The sequence below is a fragment of the Ischnura elegans genome, chromosome 8 (assembly GCF_921293095.1).
Source record: "Ischnura elegans chromosome 8, ioIscEleg1.1, whole genome shotgun sequence".
In the NCBI taxonomy this organism is placed as follows: Eukaryota; Metazoa; Arthropoda; class Insecta; order Odonata; family Coenagrionidae; genus Ischnura; species Ischnura elegans.
In genome coordinates this window covers 85,097,548-85,122,237 of record NC_060253.1, presented here as the reverse complement: position 1 = coordinate 85,122,237, position 24,690 = coordinate 85,097,548, and the positions used below count along the sequence as shown (strand labels likewise).

Below are 24,690 nucleotides of genomic sequence, written 5' to 3'. Positions count from 1 at the left end.
CCCGCTTAATTCTCGACCGGTGAAAAAACTGCATCTCTTTCGCATATTAAGTTGATGGCGCTGGTCACTCATGCCAGGCAGTCTACCGCTTCTCTGTTGGTTCTCATTGGTCTCTCGCATCGGCCGCGCGTGCTTTCCTGTTGTGTACTCTCTTTTTGGCGGTTGATTCCATCAATGAAAGGTTTTCAATGGACGAAAAAATAAACCAGGACCCACCAATTAATTAAAAGTGGCAACAACTCTCGCGTTTTCTTTATTAAAGCTACGAGATGACGGCTGGATGGGAAATATTTTTTTCCGTCGTTAATTATGTTTACCTTCCATCCACGAAATTATTACATTTACGGTTTTTAATTTTTACTTTATAAGAAGCAGGTACATCTTGCATACGTGGCTCTAAATAATAAACACGGGTAGAGGATTTCTAGAGGCAAGCACCCTATGCAAATACTGCATCAAAATATCTTGTGTGGGAAGAAGTATTCTGGCTGAAATTTCTGGGAATTCTCTCATACTTCATGACGGCGGTTCGTCTATCTTCAAAACTGCTTTACACAGCTTTTTTATTTTACCTTTTTGTAGAAAACGATGAAAAATTATTCCTTTTCGCAGGAGAGGCATTTTTTCCACGACAATATTCCACTAAATAAGAGTCGTAGATGGTGCTTACATTCCGTACACTTAAGACCATACAAGGAGTCATGCTTTAGATCTTTCGTAAAAACCTCCGAAAGCATCTCCGTTTCGCTGCGCGCTATTCATTTACTTTCAATTGCCGAACGGTTTCTGGAATTGCGCATGTGTGGGATGTGGAGATAAAACAAGAAATAAATTTGAAAACTCTGCCGACATACAAATTTCACTGACAATTTCAGCGGTGGAAGAAATTTTCAACGGACGTATAAGTGGCACTAAAGGGATGGAAAACGCATCCCTTGTAGAATTAGTCCCCGAAAGAAGTTTATTGGACCCTAATTTCGCCGGTTACAAGCTATCTTTGGATCCCATACCGCTGTATCTTAGCAGCTCACCGTCAAGTGAGTAATCACCTAAAATTCTAGATAAATGTTCGTCTTATTTCCAGTTATAGTGCTGTTTTAGTTGGAGTTAATTTTTTGAAATGTTGTAGGTAGTGGTGTTGTCATTTCCCAATATTCGCCCCCTCCCTCACGATATGTTTTTCTCTAGCTGGAGTGATATACTCCTTGGAATCAAATAAAATACATTCAAGCTGTCACGGTACTCATTATTTATTTCAGAGGTGGACCATGTTTTGCGGAGCGAAGAGCAATACTCATTGCAACATGTAAAACTCTTTGGCCTGCAAAACCATTTATTCTACGATCCTTGGAGTGCGAATGACGTTTACTTTGTTGACGAAAAGTGGATGATCCAGCGGAATGTTCTAAACCAGGAAGTGAGTTTGTGCACAATTCTAATTTGCAGTGTCCATCGCCTTTTTTGTCATGTTCTTGTTTTTTTGTATATAGTGTTTCATTGACTAAGCTTGATCATTCCTTTTGGTGAAGACTGGAAGGCTGACAGGTTTGACCAAAGTTTGGGAAATACCTAGTAACAATGTGAGACGCCCGGGCCATTATAATCCGTCAGCCAGTTTCCCTGGGCAGGATTTAGTACTTCTCTCGGATGGAGCCGGTACGTTGCATTTAGTCAAATCCGGTGATCGTCAGAAGACTCGGAATTCGGGATGTGAAGGAAGTAGCTGGCAGGTAAAACCATATCCTTTTTCTGTCATTTTTTCTGAAGAACGCAGTGTGTGTTTTCCACACTTTTCATGATTTTACTAGTTGAACAAAGTTGACCAAGCTCTCAACACTATGAGAACATTGGCCGACTTGAATCACATTTCGTTTTGATGGTGCTATTTATAAAATTCATGATTTTTTTTGTCAATCTTAATGTAGTTATTATTTATTTTTGAATGTTTAGAACTTCTGTAGTTATTGTGTCTATATTTAGCCCTGAACAATCAAAATCTAGTAGTGAAGTATTATTGTGCAGGGAGTGGTCTCGTTCAACAGAATTCACAGAATTTGGATGCTACCTGAAGCTGTGAGGTCTAAGGTAGCTCTCTTTTGTTCTATCAGGCCACAATTATTCCTCTCGTTCTGCTAATATAATCACAGAAAACACATTATTTCAAACCTTGAGATTTCATGAATACAGCAGTGTTGAACCATAGTCTGAGAGGACCTTTATTTATGCACGTAAATGTTATCGACGTAAACAGTTTGGAAATGATTTTGATTTCAATGACTCTAATTTAGGCTTTTTCTTGCATTTGTATTTGCTGTAGCTACTTCTCAGTGAAGAAGTATGTGGGCCAGAAGTACCATTTGTTTTGGCTCACTCCCTAGTTGAAGACAGAGAGGTGAGTGAGCTAGGTGATGCAGCTGGTGGTCGCAAAGTCCACTGTCTCTTGTTGCACGTAGAGGAGGCAAAACAGGTCAAAGGGCAGAGGAGCATTCCATCATGTGAAGGAGCAGGTTTAAATAAATCCCGGGCCACTGCATTTGTCACTGTCATCGAGTGGATTACTCTTCATGAAGGTATTCTTGCCTTAATTTTTAATGTAGATTTAAAATCGGGTCACATGGGTGTCGACCACAGCCCATTGCTGCCCATATTGACCAAAATCAATGTATATTTTTGTGGTACAATGAAAGTAAACTGAAAAATATTAAACTTATCCATGGGTGATCACACAGCTAAGGTTTTAAATAAATTGATAATTTTAGGTCTTGAAGTTAATCATGAAAAATGATGTTTTTGGTTGAAATGAATGGTGAAGCATGAGGGTAATCTTATGGACTGAGAATAACCAAAGCAGTGGCGTAACCAGGGGGAGGGTCCGGGGGGTCCGGACCCCCCCTTCCCCCAAAATATGAAAACACAATTATTTTCCTTCACAAAAGAAAACAAAATATTTAAAAAATCATGAATTAACACAATATTGTTTTAACAAATGAAGTTTTTTTAATTATTAAAACTGTTTAAATTAGTTTAAAACCCATTACTTAGCACCCTGTTTTTAAAAAATTCTCCCACCTGGTTTTAGACCCCCCCCAAACAAAATTCCTGGCTATGCCACTGAACCAAAGTGATATCATTAAAGGATTTACTATGTTAATTAATAAGCAAAATCACCAGTATAAGGTTTTGCGGTTGAGGAGGGAAAAACAAATTTTTACCCAAATTTTCTTGCTAGACTTAATTGCATTTGGAAAAAATTCTCATGGACTGTGAATCAACTCATGGATCTTTGGCTTTCTGCGCCTCTGAGCAGACCTTGTTCCATCTAGGTACAGTTATTCCTATGGCAGCTCGCTGAGGTAGGTAGGTTTATTCTGCTTGCACCACCTCCCTTGCGGTCTATCAAGGATGGCAGTGCAAGGAATATGGGCTTCAAGGAGCCACTACCAATGGTGTGCTAAAGTTGGCTATGGCGGCAAATGTTATATCATTCAAATGTGCCACATGTGAAGCAGGAACTTGAAATTGACAACAGTTGTCATAGATAAGATTTTTCCTGGGCTGGGAATTGAGCTAAGGATAGTGATGAGCGGAACTGTGATTTTCCAATCACTTCATTACCTGTGACTGCTACTCATCAGTGATGGTGATTCTTAACTGTGATTGCGATCACCAAGGAGAATCCCTCTTAAAAGTGGTGATTTGTGGCACTGCTATTCCTGCTACTTTGTCCAATTCCAATGAATGAGCTCTTCGCGAAAGGAATGAATAAACATTTTGAAAATTGGAAAATTAGGCAAAATATTTTTTTCAAGGGAATAGTTCTAATTCTGTGTTTATATTATGATAATTAAGTAAATTTGCTATGGTAAAGGAATTGTTGGAATCATTAAAATCCTGTCAGAATTTTTTTAAAACATATTTTATATTCAAACCATCTGGATTCTAACCATTTACTGTATATTTTGTAAAGAATGTCTTAATTATCGGAAAAGATGAATAAGACATTCTTTACTATTCTGTTGGTGCAGTGGTAGTAGCTGATGCTATCTTCACCGTATTCAGAGTCGCAGCGATTTTGAGTGTTAAGTGATTGAGTCACCGGTAGTGGTTGGCTACTTCTCTTCAATCACAGGTAAATATATTGCTTATCACCTGGTAGCAGTCTGTGCTATCATCACCAAATCCAGTGATCCAATCACTGTGATTTCGAGTATTAAATCAGCGACAGTGACTGCTTCTTTTCAGTAACGTTGGTTCAATCACAGCTAGCGATATATCGATCATCACTAGCTACAGACCTTTGGTTTTCCTTTTTGCTTTAAACCTCTGTAAATTGTCATGGGAATCAAGGATTCTCGGTCAATTAGTGGTCTGTGCAGTGGCTCAGATACCCTAAGGTGAGTTTTTTGATTCCTATTCCAGGGAAATTTTTTTCCATTGCAAATACATTTTGTGAATTTCACCTCCATTCACATGGCTCGTTAGAAATATGTCACAGTAGCTATTGTGTTGAAGTGATTTTGAGACTTGGGAGTCCAGCTGCTGGTAGACTCCAAAAATCCAGATAAGAGTTGGCACAAATGCAAAATGTCCCAAATGATCCCTTCTTAACCCTTTAAAGACTAAACTGCTAACTTACCAACTGATTTTTATTGTTTTTTTGCACATCCCATTTATTTTATAACTAATTAAGATAAATAATGAAAGAAAACCTGAACAAAAATTTTAAAATGCGTTTTCAAGCATGTTCCCAAGTGGGAACTCATCACAAAATTTTTATATTGCTTGAAAAATAAATATTCATTAGGCGAAAAAACTAAGTTTAACAATCATGATTGAATTTGATATTTTAAAGAAATTAGCATTTGTTGCTTGAGTGCTAGTTTAGGCAAAAATATCGAATAAACTACATACTCATCACTGAGGTGATGAAAATTACCAATTTTGAGAAGGTATAATTAACGTGCAATGCATACAAAAGTCATGCGATTCTATTTTTTTTTTTAATTTTCATGCTTTATTTACGTAACAAAAGCTATAGAAGTAACAGGGTTCCCACTGAACTGTGAAAACCTTAAAACCGTGAATAAGCCGTGAATTCCGTCATTAAACCTTAAAAATCTCTCAAACTTGATTGTAGAACAACGATAGACGGGTTGAAAGAAAAAAAACAATATTTCAATCATGTTTCAAGGTCATTCACGTGCAGGCAATGTCCACGCATTTTCCTGCACACGTGTATTCGAAAGCGCAATTAATTAATTGGCCCGTGTGTGCCATGACAGCACATTGACCTTAAGCCTGCGATTGAAAGACATTAACCCTGGCAAAAAATCAGGCTCTTCTTCACTTCCCTGCCACCCTGCTCTCTTCATTTTCCCACTCACACCCTTTTAGCCAGACATGGATTTTGCTAACGATAGGTGACGTCATGAGAGATAGCACTGTCATTGCTGCGTTTGCGTTCAAGGCATCTGTTGCATTTGTTACATTTTCAGTTAACGTGCGGCCAATGATTGTTAAGTGATCAATATTTCTGCCTAAAATGCCCTATCTACAAACCGTGAATTTGATGACATTTAGACCGTGAAAACCTGGAAAAAACCGTGAATTTTATAATGTAGTTAGAGTGGGAACCCTGAGTAATCACAGATGCGAAATATAATTTTCATGAATTTTAATAAATCTGTTCCCAAATGGGAACAATGGACTGTAATCGGTTAAAATGCGTATTTAAGGGTCTTTTTTTCTATAAGTTCAACAGATTCAGGCTTCAATTGGTGGAAGTTAGACATATTTAAGTTAATGAAAGATCGTAGCACTTTTCCACAAGAATTTTTAATGCGTTTAATTTAATGCACTATGTCTTTTCCATAGACTAGAAAATCAGTCATGGTTGCATTGTTCTCTCTCTCTACACTTGTATATGACTTCCACTGTAATTCTCACTGATAGTTTTGATGATGATAGTCTTTGTCTCTTACAGGAAAAGATTGCTCTTGGACAGTGGAACGCATTAGAAAGCTGTGTGGCTCGGCCATTCCAGACTATGTGACCATTGAAGCTGGGGGCACAGGCATTGTAATTAGCAGTGAACAGCCGTTTATCTTTATTGAGGACACTGAGAAGCCTCTTGAAAAAGAGGAAGAAGTCAAAGAATCGAAGGGTGAAGAGAAAGCTGATGATTGTGCTGAAATTGACGTTAAATGGCAGCAAGATGCTGAAGAAATCAGGTTAAGTGTTCCTCTGACTAAAGGAGAGGAAAGCATCAAACTTAGTGAATTAAATGTTAGTGTTGTGGACGAGAAAAAAGTGTGTGTGAAAAATGGTGAACACACAGTGTTGGAAGGAGTGACATTGCACCCAGTAGATCACGATCTTACAACGTGGGAGTTGAAAGACAATGTGTAAGTTTTTTTGGAAAATGGTATTTCCTAAGATTTTCAAAATTTTAACCAATTTTTATGAGTAAAACTATATTTTTGTGTGAGTTAATGCAGTAGACCCCAACAGTATGATGGGTTCGACTTAAGATGGATTCAACATGATATCTGTGCTGATTTTACATGCACTTTTTAAAATTTCAATTTTTATGGTTGCATATTTAAAAAAACTATAATCCACGATATTTCATTTGCATTGCCCCTGTTGGGTATACTGAATGGATATGCTCGAATCCCTTTTACACCAATTACTCGTTGATAAATAACTCCAATAGAGTAGTTTCCTTCATCAAAGAAAACGAAAGGCATTGACTGTGATTCGTTACCCACCATTAGTGTATTCATAATATACAAATTATTTGGTTTTAGAAACACTGGTTTAGATGAATGGCAATGGTCAATTTTATCCTCATTTGAAAAAGGCCAGATTGGCGTCCATGCGATGCCACTGCACGTGATGTCAAAGGGACCTAGTTTCTACACGAGTAGATAGGAGTTTTACATCGTCTGAGGTTACCAATGCATGCATGAGGCACAGAGCTCAGGGAAACATGTCTTAATAATCACCTGTTAAAACTGGCTAAGGTTGGAAAGTTTTCTTCGTTTGATACAGTATTAATAATCCTCTTTTAAGCCAAGGGCTACCAGCTAGCAGGCTACTCCGATACCTGCTAGCATCCTGCGTCGTATCAGCGCTCTAAGCCTCGCCCCAAGGTCACCTCACTTGCGGCAGCGGGAACCAGAATGACGTCACACGGAGTTTTCCCAGCATTCACACTTAGCTGTCGCGTTTTCGTGCGCTTGAAAATTTTCACTTTTCATTTAATGGCAAAAAATAGATATCGTCATTTAAAAATCTAATAGCGTGAAATACGTTTTCCAGGAGTAATAACCTTTTGATTTAGGCAATAAAAAAATAATAGGAAACCACCCTATTCAACATATGATGGAATTCACAATTCAATCGGTGCTCCAGAATGGATTAATATGGTAAAGAACTGGTCTACTTTATTTTCATTTTTTTAAACAGTTTATCATAACTTATACTATGTATAGATATGGGTTCAGGATACTTGATTACAGGAAGTCCAATCCAAAAATAGGATTGACTTCATTTTTTTTCTTTCACTTTTATTCATGCAGGCAGAGGTTGTGAAGGGCTATCTCAAGACTTTTTGGAAGTTCAGATCTGACATTTTAATAATAATGGTGAAATTGTGTGAAGGCTTACTCTGAGAATTTTAGTTAAATTCAAGTTCATTTACTAGTCTAAATTGTACTTAATTTTATTTAGTTGATCTTTCTAAAATATTCCTGGAGTGTGATTTCCCCTCCCAATTGTTTCAATCACCAATACTTTAGGTATATAGTTTATAATTCAGCTGGACCATTTATGGAATGATAGTGATCGTATCATTGCTTACTAATGATGTTAAACATATTCTCAGACAGCAAATTTTGATGATAACCGAATAAGCACATAATCCATATGAAAAACTGGAGAAGGACATATTACTGACATATATAAATATTTAGGTTTGAATGTCAATTTTCTCTTTTAGTTGGATTAGTATCTCAATACCTCAAATTTAAGTGACATGAATGTAAAATAATTACATAGTGTTAATTTTTGGGTTTTTTGTTGTTTGAAAATTGAGGTATAGCTTCATCTTAGAGGATGTATGGAATTGTTTTGTTTGGTACGATTTATGTATCTTCAATTTCATTTTGGGGTGGAACTATTTCCAGGTATTGGGAATGACAAAAAATACCGAAGGCTTCTATGTTTTGAGCTCGCTTTGTTTTTAATGAATACATCAAGGAAACAAAAATATTTTGATGTCATTTCGTCTCTTATTTATACTTTGCATATTTCATTGCTTTTTTCGTGAATACCCATTTTGGAATGAATGCTTCATTTTAGTGTGAATGTAATGAGTTAAATAGTATCGTTCTTGAGGTAGCAGAATTGCTCTTGAAAATCTGCATGTTGAAAGCTTAAGTGTGTGACTATTGTCCTTAATTGCACTATATGAAAGTCTTGAAAGCTGTGCTTGAATATTTGTGTTCCATTTGTAGACATCAAGCATTGCGTTTTTGTCATTGGGAATTGAGCCTTAAGGAGCAGGGTTCTTCCATGACTGCTGGATAGGGCGGATCGGAAAAATCAATTTTTTTTTCAAATCCATCTGCGCAAATGAAAAAAATTTGTGGGACTGATCAAAAATAAGACCTGAAAAATTTGAGACCTCGAGGTGAATCCCTGACTCTTGCTCAAATGCCATTTAGGGGAGGAAGGTTAAAATTTAATATTTTATGGTCATTCCCTATAGATTTTGAAAAGTTACTGCTCATACTGGACAACATTTTTGAGAATTATGACGTATCTGCCACCATTAAGCCACAAAATATCAAATTTGAGCAAGCGTCCGCGAAGAAAATATTCCAATGCCCACGCAGCGTTGCGGATGGAAGAGCGGCAGGTCACTCTCGTCCCCTCCCCACTCGCCTTTCCCCCTCCCACGCCCTGAATACAGCAAAATTCAACCTGACTGTGCTGCTAGGAAGGCGCTCATCTTTGGTAATTTTAGTCGGCAGATGGTAGAAGGTAAAAAAGAATGCACAGTGAGACGACTTGCCCCTTTTTTGGCATCTCGTTGGCATTAAACAAATCGACGTTTCCAACTTTTAGAGAAGTGATGAAACATTTTTGCATTGTTCGTGATATTTTAAGATCCAAGAATGCAGGCAAGGAGCGTACGGTCCATGAAGAGGCCTCTCGAGTGGCTAGAAAGGTGTGCAAACTTAGGAGATGTGCTTCTATTCCATAATATCTGTGACTAAATGGATTTTGGGTGGAGGCCGCTTGCGTCCCCTCCCCGATCGCCTTTCCCCTCTCATACGACCTAAATTCATACCAAGTGCATCTTTATTTGTTAGTCTAACTAATACTTATGGTTGGAAGGAAATTACTTTGCTTTTCTACAAAACACACACTTTATTGCCGACTAGTTTACTCCCCCCTCCTAGACATTCCACTATTACACGCCAAAAAATCCTTGTGACGCCAACCCACGCTCCCCTCTGTAACTACCTCTGGTTTTTTCCCCTATCTCTTCCCACCTTCCCCCCTTCCCGTCACTTACCTCCCTCTCCCCTTCCCCTCCAATCACCCGACCACAGAGTATATATCCCGGCAAATTCTTATGTGAATCACTAGCAATCACTAGTCTTGAAAATGGTACAGTGTAACGGAAACTAGTCGGCAATAAAGTGTGTGTTTTGTAGAAAAGCAAAGTAATTTCCTTCCAACCATATAATGGAATTCTACAAAGTAAAGGCCTCAACAATTCAGTGCATAACTAATACTTGATGTTTCAGCATCATCTGTGGAGGAACAATCACGGATGAATTTCTCAGTTACCTGCTTTCCAGCTTTGTGACAAGGGGTGGATTCAGCATCAAATTTGGGGCAAGGGGGGTAATGATCTGGGCCTGGGGGTTTGCAATACTCCCCATGAGAGAGAGGTGTTCTCCTTTTGTCAACTTTTTTTGTAGGGAGTCCTATGTTCTATGACAAATACAACTCAGAATTCTCTCGTGCTTGGGACTTGTAGGTATGCATTTGCATATACTCTCCCTCAACTTCTTTTCAAGGATACAAAAACTTAGATAGAAAAAAATTTCTAAAATTTGGGGGGGGTCATGACCCCTTTTACCCCCCACCTTAAATCTACCCCTGACTGTGCCTATCAGAAAAGGAAAGGAAGGAAAATAGGAGAGTGTTTGAAGAAGAGTGGAAGTAATGAGGAACATCGTCATTAAGGCCGGTTCACTTAGACTTGACTTTGTGTGACTATGTATTATGAACAAGACCAATCAATGAAAATCATTCCTACAGTCATACTTCAAACTGTTCATTAGAGATGAGATTATTTTAGAGGACATATGATTGTTCTCACATCTCTGGTCAGGTATAACTATCTTCCTGGCTACTGATTGATTGCACGAGTAATTTGAATATTTCTCAACTAATGCCTATCCTTTGTGAAGTCACCCCACTTTAAGTTTTTGTTTACCCAAACATGCTCTTTTTGAGTTCTCTACTCCATTTTAGTAAACATTAACTGTTTTACTGTTGTTTGAAAGATGATTATCGATCCTAAGAATATGAAATGGAGGTGATCGGGTTGGTGTGGTTGCTAGAGTTTTGGCTTCCCACCCGTTGGGCCCGGGTTCAAATCCCGGCAGCGGCAGAGAATTTTCAGAGACCTACTTGAATGTTGTGTGGAGGACATTTCAAGCACAATACTCCGTCCGTCGGATGGGACGTTAAGCCGTGGTCCCCTTGGTGCCTTTGATTAAGAGCAGGCTAATGCCGACGCCGGGTATCTCTCCACCCTTCCTCACCTGCCCTTTCCTCATGGCGCAAATGGCCTCAGCTGTCAGTCGCCTCTTCTAAATACCCAATATGAAATGGACCAGCTATTTTTCCTAGATTAACTTGTTGGAAGTAGGTGTGAGTTGCCTTTCTCAGTCTCCACTGTATTATGTTACCATTAATTTAATTTATTTTTTCCAGATTGCATGTTTGTTTCCATAAGCTGCAAGAGGGACAAATGTGGAACAAACTTTTTACGGAGGGTCCAAAATGCAGTGAAGAAATTGATCCAAAGCTGCGTGAAGAGATTCATAGCCGCCTCTCACACCTTACTTCGGAAACAATGGTACTAAATTTATACATAAAGTATTTTTTTATCACTTTCTTAATAAGTTCTTTAAACATGCCATCTGTTTAGGTAGTGTATCATTTGGATATATGCATTTAAAAGGAAGGTGGACACTGTATTGGTATGGAAGGTAGAATTGGAAGGTATTGCTACTACCACAAAATGGAAGTTGATAATACAGTAAAACCTCTCTGTAGTGAACCTCTTTACATCATAAACCTCCATACTTCATACCACCCCTACGGTCTCGTCAGATTTACATGTAAATTTATTGGCAAACCTCTTTATAGTGAACCTCTTTATATCGTAAAACCTCCACTTATCATACCAAGGAGACACCCCTGAGACTGCCTCTGGAAATTGTACCAAGACAACCAGAGACCATTAATGCAGCCGGGATTACGTACATGGAATGACATTTTCAGCGATAAATGTTTCACGCGTATTTTTTTTTCTTCTACACCTTTCATATTCTGTAATTTTCACGTAAACCATTAGTTATGGCCATTTTGTTCCGTATGAGAGTATACCTAACAGTAAATAAAAAAAAAGATATCCAACTATCCTAATCATTTAAAGTGACTGTTGAATTAAGAGAGATCACTTTCTCTCGAATCATGGTAAAAATCACACGATAGCGCTCACTTAATTTGTGTTGTCATTAAATAATAAATATATGTTCACTAATGCATGAATGTTTATTTAAATGCATAAATATAATGGTTTAAAAGACAGTAGTGCCTTTCATTTCCAAAGGATATGAAAAATTGGTGCATATCACTAAAACCTCTCTATAGTGAACCTCCATACATCAAATTGCCCAAATTTTGGTCCCCTCCATTACAATGTAAAGAGGTTTTACTGTAATAGGTCTTAATTTTTTTTACCAGTGATTATTAGTATAGTATACTCAGTGGTAAGGTGTGACTCCAAACAATGTCACAAGCACTATATGGCTTTGCCTCTCAGTTTCCTTGTTTATTTTTCATCTAATTGCATTAAATCACCTTGGCTACACGACTGACAAATTTTCCTGCTCATCATAACTCTTTTGTGCAATTGCTTGTGAGACCCAAGGATTTTTTTCATGTTGTCTTATATTAACTTGAAGAAATATTAGTGTGTATTATGTATTTCCCCGTTGGAAAATACCTTGTTGGAAATTATCACCCGTTGGACATTATCTGAATAAAAATTTTACTTTTCTCATTGAGGTAATTTTGGATTTATTTATATGTGAAAATTTAACTGCTGCAATATCTGATTTTTGCTGTTTTTTCTCTCTCTTAGGATCCATCTGTTGGTTCTGTCCCTGTTTTCAACTCTGAAGAGTTGGAGGAATGTGATGAAGCCCCTTCCAATGCTGCGTCATTGTGTAGATTTGATGGGGAAGAACATGTGGCCACACACAAGGTGAATAAAATAATTAGTTAACAGAGAGCTTGTCATTGCTAACATGAAGGTACTCATTTTTGTTGAAACCCCATTAGGTTGAACTATGTTTTTCCACATAAAATGCTCATTAGATCACTACCATGGTTTCAACGCACTGCATCATCCTCAGGCCAAAAATAATAAACGCACTGCGTCATCCTCAGGCGAGGAGTACATTGATTGATCATCTTAAATACCTAAGGGGATGTGAGAGGATGGGGAGGTAGGTAGGGTCTATGCACCCAAGCAGACTAACTGCAGTGAAAGGTGGGCAAAGGAGGGAGAGGTAGGGGGGAGCGGGAAGAATACAATAGGACTTTAGTAGAGTACAAAATTTTCCATGTTTAAGAGCATAAGTGGAGGTGGGTGACAGTTAAAGGAAGGTTAGGTTGGTTGGTTGATAGTGGTGGCAACTTACAACTATAGTCATTTACGCTGTAAGATAAATGTAAGGAAGGAAGGGTAGAGAGAAGCATGGCATCAGAATTAGCCTGCTGTTAAAAAAGACCCCTAAGGGACCATGACTTAGTGTCTCATGTCAATATGGATGGATTGCTGCACTTAAAGCGTGCCTCATGTAGAGCTCAAGTAGGGATTTGGCCACCTCTGAAAAACATCTGCTATTGTCGTAGTTTGAATCTGGTTCCACTGGGTGGCAAGCCAACACTCAAGTTACAACTATAACCTGACCCTCTTTACCCATTTGTATCCATCCTCTGGAATTTAAATTGACTCCAAACACCGCTGACTTTTAAAGAATTTGAAGACATTTGTAGCGTTGGTTTAAATAAGAAATTTGATAGAGTATTTGTTGACTGATTTTGACCAAATTTTGATATGTTATATAGAGTTAGCTGCTCTTACTGTGGCATCCAACCCCTGGCTCGCCCGGATATCTAAATAGGATAGGGGAGATGTCTCACAAAAAAAATATATATATAAATCCGCATGGGTCCCTCCCGCATGGGACCTACGGGACAAAACTATGTCACTCTCTTCGTACAATTTACAGAAAATAAAAATATTCCCCTTCTTTGGAGATAATTGCGGGTGGGGGGTTCCCGATTCGACCTGATGGGTAACGTTTGGACACCCATGCCCTCTTCCACAACGCATTCAAGGAAAAGAAAAATGACCGGGGCGAAAAGAATGGCGAGGGATTTTTTTTTAAGATGACCCGTGAAGGAGCTAAAACGAAAAAACTTACTTAAAACTTTCAGCGAAACAAAATATAATTTAAACAATAAAACTGTATGTAACAAACAAAAAAAGAAACTCTCCTATGAACTAGTGACGTATGAGTCGGTGAAAACAATTTATGACACATCAATGATAAAACACAACAATATAGTAAATTGATTTTCAAGATGAAATAATTGAAATGGCAAACAATAACAGCAAAATACAGTTCGGTTGTGAACACGCAATAAATGATACTTTTTAAATTATTTCTTGATAGGGGAAGTAAATGAAAGTCCATCCCATTGAGTGTTATTTTTACTTTGGTGATTAATTTCTTTTTCACTGAGTAACTGATGCGTTCCGTGACTGTCTGTCTTGAAACTGGGCAGAAGACAAGAGGGGGCTTTCGGGTGGGGGGGGGGGGGGGTTGTTGCGATCTTATTTGACCGTTGTCCATGGTTAGACCAGATGGGATCCAGCAAACTCTCGTTCCTTTTGCTGCATAACTCCTCTTTCTCCCTTGTTGGAGGAAGCTGCATCCGGAACGTAAGGAATGCGTCTCTTGAAGCTGGTCCTTGCTCCTTCGGACAGGGGGAGGGTCTCTTCTTTCAGACCGCGATCTCCAGGAATCAATCAATTGCGTGATTGATAGGGCCCTCGTCTTCACTGCCATGTCGCACCAAATTCGGGCATGGGCTCCACCCAACACTCACTTCAATCTGTCTGTTCTCATTCTTACACACGCACAACCTTTTTATAATCCCCATCTTGGGGTGGGGTAACGCACGAGAGGGAGGGGGAACACGTTATGCACGGGAAAAACCTGAGTTCCTGTCCTCCCAAACACACTCATTATCTTATCTATACGACATTCATCCCCACTCACGCATACATACTTTCCTCCACGGGCCGTGGTCTTGGGGGTGGGAAAGGTTAGTGGGAAGGAGCGGGTAGGGAAATGAATGCGCTGATTTAATGGCACCTTGTAATAGTGCTTGAACCATTACATTACATTTGGTTGAAGTATATTTATTTTAAGTATATTATATAAGGTGATTTACCATGGAAATTTTTTTCTAAATAGCCACTAGATAGCTACTATCAGGTACACTATCTGGCCAGAAACTTACAAAAGAAACTTGTAAGATAGCAGCAGGATCAACTGATAGATATCACTATGCATTCTGCATACTGGTATGTTTGTGGCCAGCTTCAGGCCGTGTATCAGTATGCTTGTGGATGAGAAAGGGGCAATGGTCCATCTTTGTCCAAATGTTTATCTCCTGAGCTGGGCCACATCTTACATTTGTGGACTTCCAGATTGAATATGTTGAATGCATATCTATACTTCAACTTAACACTGGCAAGCCTTATTGATGCATAGTTTTGCAATCATAAATAGAAATATGGCAACCCTCCTGAGTTTAAGTCCTACATTTTTTGTGATCTGGAATCGGTCACTCATTGTAATGAATCCTTAGGCCCATATTAGATTAGATGGCCAGGCCATGTTGCCAAGCGACGTAAGTGGCTACCAAACCTAGTGGAGAGGCCAGTTAAGTTCTGTAATTATAATTCAATGTGGCGACAGAAGTGCCTTCAGGACTTGGTAGCTAGCGCTGGTTGCACCATCACTTGGTAATGGCATGCTGGCGACAGATGCTGTTTTTACCAATCGGCACCCATCGCTTCGCATAAAAATATAAAAATCATTGCGTGATTGTAAGCAATTGATAATATATAATTGTGGGAGATGTATTAAACCTATTATTAAAGCTAAATAAGCCTTACTCAATAACATACATAAATTTGGTGAAGTTAGTAATGTTCATTTAACGTTGGCCAATGTTTAAAGTTGTGGTAACTTCCGTCTCATTTTAATTGGTTTTCAAAAATGTCTGCGGCGAGGTGATGAGTGTAATGCGATCCACTTTTTTTCCAATATTTTGCAGTATAAAATGCACTATCTCATTCTTAACTGTGCGATATTTCACTAAAAGTATTTGTGATTAATTATCTGATACTTATGCCACTACCTTTTTTGCATGAAGCGACCCGGGTTTTGATGAGTAATCATCATTATGAGGCGTAAATCATTATGTATTTATCTTATTTTTGTAACCTAGTTACCTTACGGAGGTTTGCAGTGCTATGTTTTTAATTAAGAGGAATATCATTCAAAAGTTATGAATTTGATGCATCACATCATCATGTATATAAATATCGGTTAACACCCCTGATTATACCATGTTTCCCCATGACACTCTGATCATTTTGTCTGTCAGCGATGCGAGTGGTGACTTATGTAATCCCATTTAAATGTACGGTGGGTGAAAACACATTTTGAGGCTGACTTGAGGATACTATTTTGAAATATTCGTGCCACCAACCATCAATTTTTTCAGTGGCTTTTGTTATATTCTTGCAGGCCTGTATCTCAAGCAATCAGTGGCTGTTTAATGTGCAGATGGGTTCTGGAATTCCTCAGGCCATTTGTCTTCGACATGGTCCAGATGGATTACTGTGGCAACCAGTGAAGTCAAATAATCCACAGAGTAGAGATGAATCCAGCAGTGAGCAAACGTATTGGAGTTGTTCTCATGTGGCATCCTTTGTGTCATTTGGGTACGTCCAGGCATCAAAGCAGAGGAAGAAGTTCATTGCTTGTGCTCCTGGTAAGCTAAAACAGTCTTAAAGGTGGTCTAGTGATCTTAAATGATTGTAAGAGAAGACCTTTGGAAACATGCTTAATTTTCTTATTTCCTTAAGTTGCGTTTCATGTTTTTGACTTTTTATGCTAGCCGACTGATATATTGGCCCTCATGAGGTGCATGGTAACTGCCACCTGCAATTTTTTTGGCCCTACTTTTAACACTTTTGATGATTAAATTATTTATTTTTTTGTCAAAAGTACCATTCTACCATGCAGTTATTCGATGGTTTTAAGCCCCCAAACATATTTTCAGTAGTAGGAAAGAATGTGGATTCATTAAATAAAATTTTTGGCATTAAAAGTGATAACCTAATCTGAAATCTTGCAAACTTCTATAATACTGTATTCCTCCGAATATATTCCTCCCCCTAATTTTGAGGCTTGAGTTTCGGGAAAAAATTAAAAAAATGGGTTTGAATATAGTTTTAACCCCCCTTAAGTTTTATCACGGGCATTTAGGGAAAAAAAGGGGGGACTATGTTAGGACAAACACGGTATACAGTTGGCAGTCTTGGCACATCACTCTTAAAATGGGCTGGTTGAAAGGATTGAGTCATGAATATTTCTGATGAAACATGATCATGGCTTTTCACTTGGGTTTATTTCTTTCTTTTGGTATTTTTAATTATAATTCAAGCTGTTTAATATGCATCCCTTGGCACATTTAAACTAACTTTTGATCCAAAATGAAAAGGTAGCTGAAAAAAACTAACTTTTAATCCTAGTTAAAATTGAGCTCTCCCCTGAGTCTTGTCCTGTAGATGTAGATAAAGTATGACCTCTCTTACTTTATATTTGAGCTTACAGTTTTGATGTAAAAGGCTGCAGTATAAAAATGGCAATAATGGTTTTTAAAATCAAGTTTCGAATAGAACATATTGGCCTATCACTTGACTCTAACAGCAGTACTCTTTATCTTACTTGGGCCCTGTCGGAATCTTGTCTAATTCACTTAGCTCACCATGACCATTAAATTGGTGTTCATGGATTCCAGAAGACAGAGTGTCAACTTCAGCTTCATGAGCCCACCTCTCTTATCTTCCCTTCCATCTCCCAGATACATTTAATGAACGGCAAAATTGGGTCAAGCAAAACAAACGGTCAAAGTGAAAATATCTTGATATGGACCTTATAGCTACTGAAGAATTATGCTGCTTCCTGGACTCTTCATTTCCTGCGATTAGAGAATCTCTGCTTTTATTATCCCAAGTATCAGGGTATATAGTAATTTTTTGTGTTGATCTTCAATCCATTTCTCCTCTTGTCTTTTCCATATCCTTTGTTTCAGTACAACTGACTGATGGTAATTGAAGATATGTTCTCAGTATTTTGGTTCAAATGTAATGATGATCCTGCTCTAGCGTAAGATTCTGTTGTGTAGCATGTTCAATAATAGATAACTATGGTTACATCATGTTAACATTATGAAACCATCAATTATTCTTGTTGGACTCATCCCTCTTTTACTTTTATCTTATATTATATCAGTTGAAATAGAGAAAAGAAACAACCACAATATTATAAGTGCTGAGAAGCTAGAGATGAGTAGTGAGCGACAATGGAAGAATGTTGATGAGAATGGTGATTAATTAGGAAAGATCTGTAATCGTGTTCCAATTCCCTGGGATGGTGTATTGCAACATTATGTGTTAAGTGGAGAAAAATTTGTGAGAAATATTTCATTCTAACTTTTGAGTCACTTTTTATGCAGCAAAACAATATGGCACCTTGATTGCATTATGTAGTTGTTTTCACAGATTGCCCATTCCATAAATTTCCTGTCATGTGCCGAGGGCTGAAGTACATTTAGGCCTATATCTACATTTGGTAAAAACACTTAGGGGCTTGAAGGCAGATGCAAAAAGTCTCCTGGAGCCTATAGGCAACTGTCTACTTGTCTTTTGGTAGCTCATGTCACCTTAATTATGGCACAAGGTCCTTCCTCTCTCTGTTGTCCCGACCCTAAGAGATGTTGTCAGGCTCATAATTCCTCTTTCCTTCCCATCTCCAAATCTTGAGATGCAATGTAAAAAGGTCTTGGACATTTACATCTGAACCTTTGGAGCCTAACCTTTTGAAGTTAGATAATGTTGATCCTCCTGAATAATTATCACTAATCTGATACTGTTATGGGGAAACAGGAATGGCCAAATTCTTACTTTTCCTCTTACTACTACTAATGGACCTCTTTAAACATTGCTGCACCAACGAAATACCTAGCTGCAGCAGCATGACAAGCCAAAGATGGTCCACAGCCATCATATAGTCTTCTAGGACCAAAAGAACACTGGAATTCCAAAAAATATGCTCAAGTTTTGTTCTGCTATGAAACTATGGTTGTGGATTGAAGTTTATGTTTTTGGGAAAATCTATGTTTTCTCTGTCCTCATATGTTACATGCAAGAAAAATTCAACTGAATGACAATTAACACTTTTCATTTAATTAAATGGATTATAGAGGTTGGAAATTTTCATCATTTTTCTAAAGGGTGATACTTAAAAGAATATTTTTTGTTGCAGATGCTTCTTATGTGGCCGTTTGTGAAGCAAGCCAGTATGTTTATGTGTATCGACAGCCTGCCCAGCTGGCTGGAGATGGCCAATTGAGGAATCGTCGGACAGGACAGCAAATAAGCAGAGTTGCCAGGCAACAACTGATTTCTTTGCCTAGTTCCCAAGAAATTCTGGGTGTTCATGCATCAGTGACTGCACTGTATATACTCGTGGAGGATAAGCTTTTGGCCTACATGGTTAATCAGTGATCCGGAGGTTTACATACCCTATCAGAATAAGGTGTGGTGATCAATGTATGGATAATTCTTTGTATGTTATTTTATGAGCATTACTTTTACATGCATCTCATTTGGGATTTTAAATTACTTGTCGCCAATCGTCTGAAATCTCAAGTTTCTTGGTTACCCGTCAGTTAATGTAAAATTGTTGAGTTTAAAATAAACACTTTAATTCATCAGCACAAATTTTACTTCACAGAGAATCAAGGAAGGAAGTAATGAATGAGTCAGACTATTCCAAGCCGAAAATTGATTTTTTTATTTACACTTTTTATAACTAAAGAGTCATCAAAACTTGCCCACACTATAATGGGTCTTCCGAATGTTTAGATGTTCCTACAACAGCTTTGCACGCTGAGTCTATCTCGGGATACAGAAAAACGAATCCGTCCTCCAAAGCTTTACAAGGTTTCACACGCTGACCCTCGGTCATTATTTTGGCACGCTCTTCACCAAAGGCAATATTGAGAGCAAAGTGAGGCACTGGTATAAAGGCTGGTCGTCTAATAGCTGATGCAAAAGCTTTGGTGAATTCCGCATTTGTCACACACCCTGGGGCAACTCCATTATAAACACCACACGGCATTTTTCCATCTTTACCCTCGAGCGCAAACATGAATAATCTTGCCATATCGGATATATGTATCCATGGTAGAGGCTGCAATCCATTACCAATAGGTCCACCAAGACCCATCCAAAATGGAAGATAAAGCTGCTGGATCATTCCGCCGTTTCTCCCAAGAACGATTCCTAGTGGATGATTCAAAGAACTTTCAGTCTCTCAAAGTGATACCTTGGCATTCATGGACTTTAAAAATGTCTCAGAATAATATAATGGAGACTGCATCTTCATTTCCATGCAGCTAATGAGGAATCAGTAGGAAATATTTATAGTTGTAAGGCCTTTACATTTTTGAGCACAAATCATTTTGTGGCACCATTAAAATTAATATTATATGATCTTTTGGTTAATGTTTTCCAATGCCATTAAAAGTCCACAGTTGGTTTTCAGGAATTAAAAGTACCTTATCTGTCATTAGCAAACATAGGATCTAACTTTGGCTGGTAGTCCTACCACTCATGGGTGTACCCAGGGGGGCAGGAGGGGGCAGCTGCCCCCCCCTTGAAGTAAAAGTAAATTTATTTCAAATTGAAATTTTTTAACAAATTTCATTTTAATCCAAGAAAAGTGATATTAGTATAAACCATGCAATCAAAATAAATTTATTTTTACCAAGCAAATATTTAAAAAACAACGAATATAGCACTATTTTAATGTTCTTGAAATTATGGTTTCATAACCTTTTCTGTGTTACAACTTGAAAGATCACGGCTTGCCCCCCTCTAGTTTTGATCCTGGGTACGCCCATGCTACCACTGTAAAATAATTAATTTCTATATCAATGAAAACACATAGCACCTTCCGTTAAGGCTAACCTGAACGTATAGTGACTCGACGAACGTCATCACCGGCAAGTTTTGCGGCAGCCTCCCATTCAGTGCACAGTTTTGACAAAAAGTCGAAGTTCCCACCAGGGCTGTCCTCCGTATATTCATCAGTCAAACTAGGTTTGTAATACCCTAAGTAGGAGAAAAAATTACAGCAACATAACACCTGATGACATTGCAATTAAAAAAAAACTTAAACCTTACCGACTCCAGATACAGTAACAAAAACACTTGGCTTGCAGTCTGCATTGCAGATTGCCGTTGACAAGGCTTTAGTAGTATTTACTCGGCTCGACCAGACATTTTGCTTGAATCCAGGGGTCCATCGTCTGGTAGGATCCAAAATATTTTGTCCAGCTAAATTAATAACGGCTGAGCAACCCTTAGGTAAACCGCTACTTGCAAGCTCAGTCTGAAATGTAAATGGTAACACTTATACCCTACAAACACAGTGAACGTAATTCGCAGCTCCAAATATGAGTACCCAAGATATTCTTTGAGGACCGGGCATCCGTGAGACGATGACAGTATTATAACCCTTTCTCTTTAAAACAGATGTTAATGCTGTACCAATGAAGCCGGAGCCACCACCTACGATACGAAAAGTTTTCCTCTCAATACTACACCTTATTACTTTGTCACTAAGTCATGAGGGTGATAGTGAAATGATTAATAGGGGCAATTAACTTGGTTGTGAGTTGAAACGGGATTTATTTACACGAGATAAGGAGTTTTCATGATTAAGCCAGTTTTTTTTTTAAATCTAAGGTTCAGAAAGATTACCGATAACTACGGTTCCCAGTCGCCCACTCATTTTAGTTAATATTTCTTAAATTCACAATGCTCATAATATTTAGACTCAGACTTAAAGTCTCCTTGAATGTCCTTCAGTAGGCTGACAATCCTTCAAAATACTAATGTTTTCAACCTTCAACAGTATATTTCTTCCACCGGCGGATAATGCGCATGGAGTACTTCGTTTGTTTTCAAAATGACAAATGACTAACGAAAGAAGTATTCGTCGTAAACAGAGAAGATGGCGTCTCCACTGGAAAATCTAGAGACCCAGTTGGAAATGTTTATTGAAAATGTTAGGCAAATTCGAATTATTGTGAGTGATTTCCAGCCTCAGGGACAAAATGTCCTTAACCAAAAAATGTGAGTATTTGTTCTCCCTTCTTTTCGCTGGATTTTCATATTGTTCCGTTTTCAAGTTTGTTGTGTCTGCTTATAGAATAACTTGTTCTGTTCATATTTTTATCCTCTGTGTTAAACTGAAGTATCGTCTTAGGAAAAGTCAACGTTAAGTAATCCATTTTTTATTTGTGTACTAAAGTTACCTTTAAATTACAGCCAATCTTTGGTTCACGGGTTGCAAGAAGTGGACAAATTGAAATCCCAAGTTCAAGATGTTCATGTACCACTGGAGGTTTTCGAGTGAGTTTTAATTTGAATCAAACGCTCTAAAACCTGTTTTGATTTATATTTGAACCAGTAATCAGTGGTTTTCTTATTTACAGCTACATTGATCAAGGAAGGAATCCACAGCTATATACCAAGGATTGTATTGAGAAGGCCCTGACTAAAAATGAGCAGGTCAAAGGAAAGATTGACGCATACAGGAAGTTTAAGGCACATTTATTGGTTGAACTGAACAATGTATTTCCTTCCGAGTTGGCTAAATATCGAGCGATTCGTGGGGATGAAAGAACGCTCTCGTAATTATTTTTGGAACTCTTGATTGAACGATTTACTTATCATGGATGTTTTCTTGGATGATTGTGTACATTATCAGTGAAACTTATGTATTATCTTGGTGTTTACGTGGTCGTTATTAAACCAAAGTTTTGTATTTAATACTTTTTATTCATTCACCAATTCACATTTGGATTTCACCAATTGCTCGGCTGTTGAGGTGCAAAAAGTATGTCAGTGGCCAATGCTAAGTCCTTGGTGTTCTTTTCCGTACATTTTAGCCCTCATAATTGTTGCTGTTGCATTATTGAAGAAATAATTACATGTCAAGAACGGCGCAAGGTAGTAACAGTTCTCTAAGACAGCAACCGTCATTTTCTGAGATATTTACAACTTGCGGAGAACTTAATGTGACTAAATGAAAGCTAAAAGATGCGAAATTCGGATGAATGTGTAGTAATTTAATCTTCGATACTGATTGTGAGAGATGCTATGTTTTCAGACAGTCAATTGATGTGGATTCTTGAGCATAACGAAAAAAATACTGATATGACTACCGTTGTAGATGATTGCCAGCTGTTTCAAGATGGTGGATTTTCGCTGTGGCGGTGCAGAACGGCTCGTCTTGACGAAGGGATTTTGAAGGTTTTTACGTGAGGGGCATCGCTAACGGATCTTCAGAATAGTTGCATATCGTGAAAGGAATTCAATTCGTGAAGGTCGTGTGTGCATGTGATGACAAGGTTAGTGCCATACATTTTACTTGCTCGCGATGTTATAGTGGAGTAAGTGTATTAGTATTATATTTCATTAAATATTCATATAGGAAAATAGGATTTTCAACCGACCTAAATTATAGTGTGCTATTTTTAATCATGGGTATTTTGACGATGAGTTTTTTTCGTATTAGGCTTGTTCTGAACTTTCGCGTTCGTGACACCTGTTTGATTTCGTTGTGGTATGGCAGTCGTCTCTTCTCAAATATCCACATTGCATATTTTGAAGTTGTGAGGATTTTCGAAGTGTCGTCATTGTCAGATGTTGGTTCCACTGTAGTGTCTTATCTCTTGCTATGCGAACTTCTAAGTTTCTGTTATCTGTTGCAGTTTCTTAACTGGTCTTTCGGAAACACTATCGTACACGTTCCTGTGTTTGGCAAGAACACGATACGGGAAGTCGTGTGCTCATTTTTTCCGGAGTTAATTCTGTCATTATTTTTTTTAAAGGCCGGCTTGTGGTCAGGTATTTGAGTTTACAACATGTACGAGTCTCTATTTCTCCTCTGTGATGTGTATCTCCAGTCATATTTGAGGTGTGTAATTGCTCATCGTAGTATATTCGCTCCGGCCCGGTTTGGTATTTGTTTTTTTGTGTTGTTGTTATGAGGAGTTTCGTGGATGTTTTTTTGGGGGGTTGCACGTCGGCGACCTTGCTTTGGTGGTGTCAGGCGGGTGGACTTTGATGGAGTGTGAGTAGTTAGCGGAGGTTTTTCAAGTGCTGGCGAATATTCCATGTGCCCTTGCCATTTATCCCATGAGGTGCTTATCCCTTCGAGCGAAGGACGCTTGCCCTCCCGCGAACCCCCCACGGTTTTCTCCCGCGCCTCCCTCACTTGCGGCTCGGCGTTGTACATACAGTTCGTCTCCGCAACCTCTAGACATTCCCTGGGTTCAGGGGCGGTCTGGCCAGGTCGGCTGCACGGTAATCGCGTAGGGCAGGGGTCTACAAAGGGGCCCGTGGTCCCTGTCCCTGTGTGTTTACTTTTCATTCTTAAGGCCACTATACACCGTGAGTGATCATGCGAATGAACATATTGAATGATCACATGATCATCCACAGGATCATGCGAGCAAAATAGGACATGTTCTGAATGATCATGCTCATGACGTTTCATTCGCGAATGTTTCCGTTGTACTTGGCGAAAGATTTCATTCGCATGGCCGTTCACAGGATCATGCGAGCAAAATAGAACATGTTCTCATTTCCATTGAATGATCATGCGCGAATTTTTCCGTTAACACTGCGAATGAGTTCATACGCATGATCATTTAGCATGATCATTCAGTATGATCATTCGCATGATCATTCACCGTGTATAGCGGCCTTTACAATTGGCTCATCTAATCTGGAACCCGATTTTCACGAAATTTTGAAGTCAAAACGTCATTATCATTCTTCACTCGAACTTGGTTGCATATAACTGAAGGAAGGAATCAGGGGCGGTCTGCCCAGGTCGGCTGGTCGGCGATCGCCGT

At 38.5% G+C, this 24,690-nt stretch overlaps 3 protein-coding genes across 3 annotated transcripts; 2 read left to right on the top strand and 1 right to left on the bottom strand.

The window, feature by feature from the left end:
• The first annotated feature begins 769 nt into the window (after window positions 1-769).
• On the top strand, window positions 770-19,470 carry LOC124163436 (nudC domain-containing protein 1). Its single transcript, XM_046540343.1, has 9 exons — window positions 770-1,037; window positions 1,260-1,417; window positions 1,530-1,730; window positions 2,318-2,570; window positions 5,984-6,404; window positions 11,023-11,167; window positions 12,461-12,583; window positions 16,215-16,461; window positions 19,020-19,470. Exons 1-9 carry the CDS (start codon window positions 920-922, stop codon window positions 19,259-19,261), a joined length of 1,908 nt encoding a protein of 635 aa, XP_046396299.1. The 5' UTR covers window positions 770-919; the 3' UTR covers window positions 19,262-19,470.
• Window positions 19,471-19,526: 56 nt separating this feature from the next.
• Window positions 19,527-21,691, bottom strand: LOC124163437 (epimerase family protein SDR39U1). Its single transcript, XM_046540344.1, has 5 exons — window positions 21,524-21,691; window positions 21,225-21,331; window positions 20,945-21,152; window positions 20,729-20,872; window positions 19,527-20,041 (listed from the first exon to the last, which is right to left on the bottom strand). Exons 1-5 carry the CDS (start codon window positions 21,552-21,554, stop codon window positions 19,596-19,598), a joined length of 936 nt encoding a protein of 311 aa, XP_046396300.1. The 5' UTR covers window positions 21,555-21,691; the 3' UTR covers window positions 19,527-19,595.
• A 43-nt stretch (window positions 21,692-21,734) lies between these two features.
• LOC124163438 (mediator of RNA polymerase II transcription subunit 10) lies at window positions 21,735-22,597 on the top strand. The gene is made up of 3 exons (XM_046540345.1): window positions 21,735-21,898; window positions 22,094-22,177; window positions 22,261-22,597. The coding sequence occupies exons 1-3, from the start codon at window positions 21,777-21,779 to the stop codon at window positions 22,460-22,462; spliced, it is 408 nt and encodes a 135-aa protein (XP_046396301.1). The 5' UTR covers window positions 21,735-21,776; the 3' UTR covers window positions 22,463-22,597.
• Window positions 22,598-24,690: the final 2,093 nt, after the last annotated feature.

What these genes read in the sequence shown, in the direction of transcription:
- LOC124163436 (XM_046540343.1), top strand. Translation starts at nt 920, where the DNA reads ATGGAAAACGCATCCCTTGTAGAATTAGTCCCCGAAAGAAGTTTATTG. An exon ending in GGAATGTTCTAAACCAGGAA is followed by an intron (nt 1,418 to 1,529) that starts GTGAGTTTGTGC and finishes CTTTTGGTGAAG; the next exon opens with ACTGGAAGGCTGACAGGTTT. An exon ending in GTGGATTACTCTTCATGAAG is followed by an intron (nt 2,571 to 5,983) that starts GTATTCTTGCCT and finishes TGTCTCTTACAG; the next exon opens with GAAAAGATTGCTCTTGGACA.
- LOC124163437 (XM_046540344.1), bottom strand. Translation starts at nt 21,554, where the DNA reads ATGAGTGGGCGACTGGGAACCGTAGTTATCG. An exon ending in GTCCTCAAAGAATATCTTGG is followed by an intron (nt 21,153 to 21,224) that starts GTACTCATATTT and finishes TTTACATTTCAG; the next exon opens with ACTGAGCTTGCAAGTAGCGG. An exon ending in TGTTACTGTATCTGGAGTCG is followed by an intron (nt 20,873 to 20,944) that starts GTAAGGTTTAAG and finishes TCTCCTACTTAG; the next exon opens with GGTATTACAAACCTAGTTTG.
- LOC124163438 (XM_046540345.1), top strand. Translation starts at nt 21,777, where the DNA reads ATGGCGTCTCCACTGGAAAATCTAGAGACCCAGTTGGAAATGTTTATT. An exon ending in AATGTCCTTAACCAAAAAAT is followed by an intron (nt 21,899 to 22,093) that starts GTGAGTATTTGT and finishes TTTAAATTACAG; the next exon opens with CCAATCTTTGGTTCACGGGT. An exon ending in GTACCACTGGAGGTTTTCGA is followed by an intron (nt 22,178 to 22,260) that starts GTGAGTTTTAAT and finishes TCTTATTTACAG; the next exon opens with CTACATTGATCAAGGAAGGA.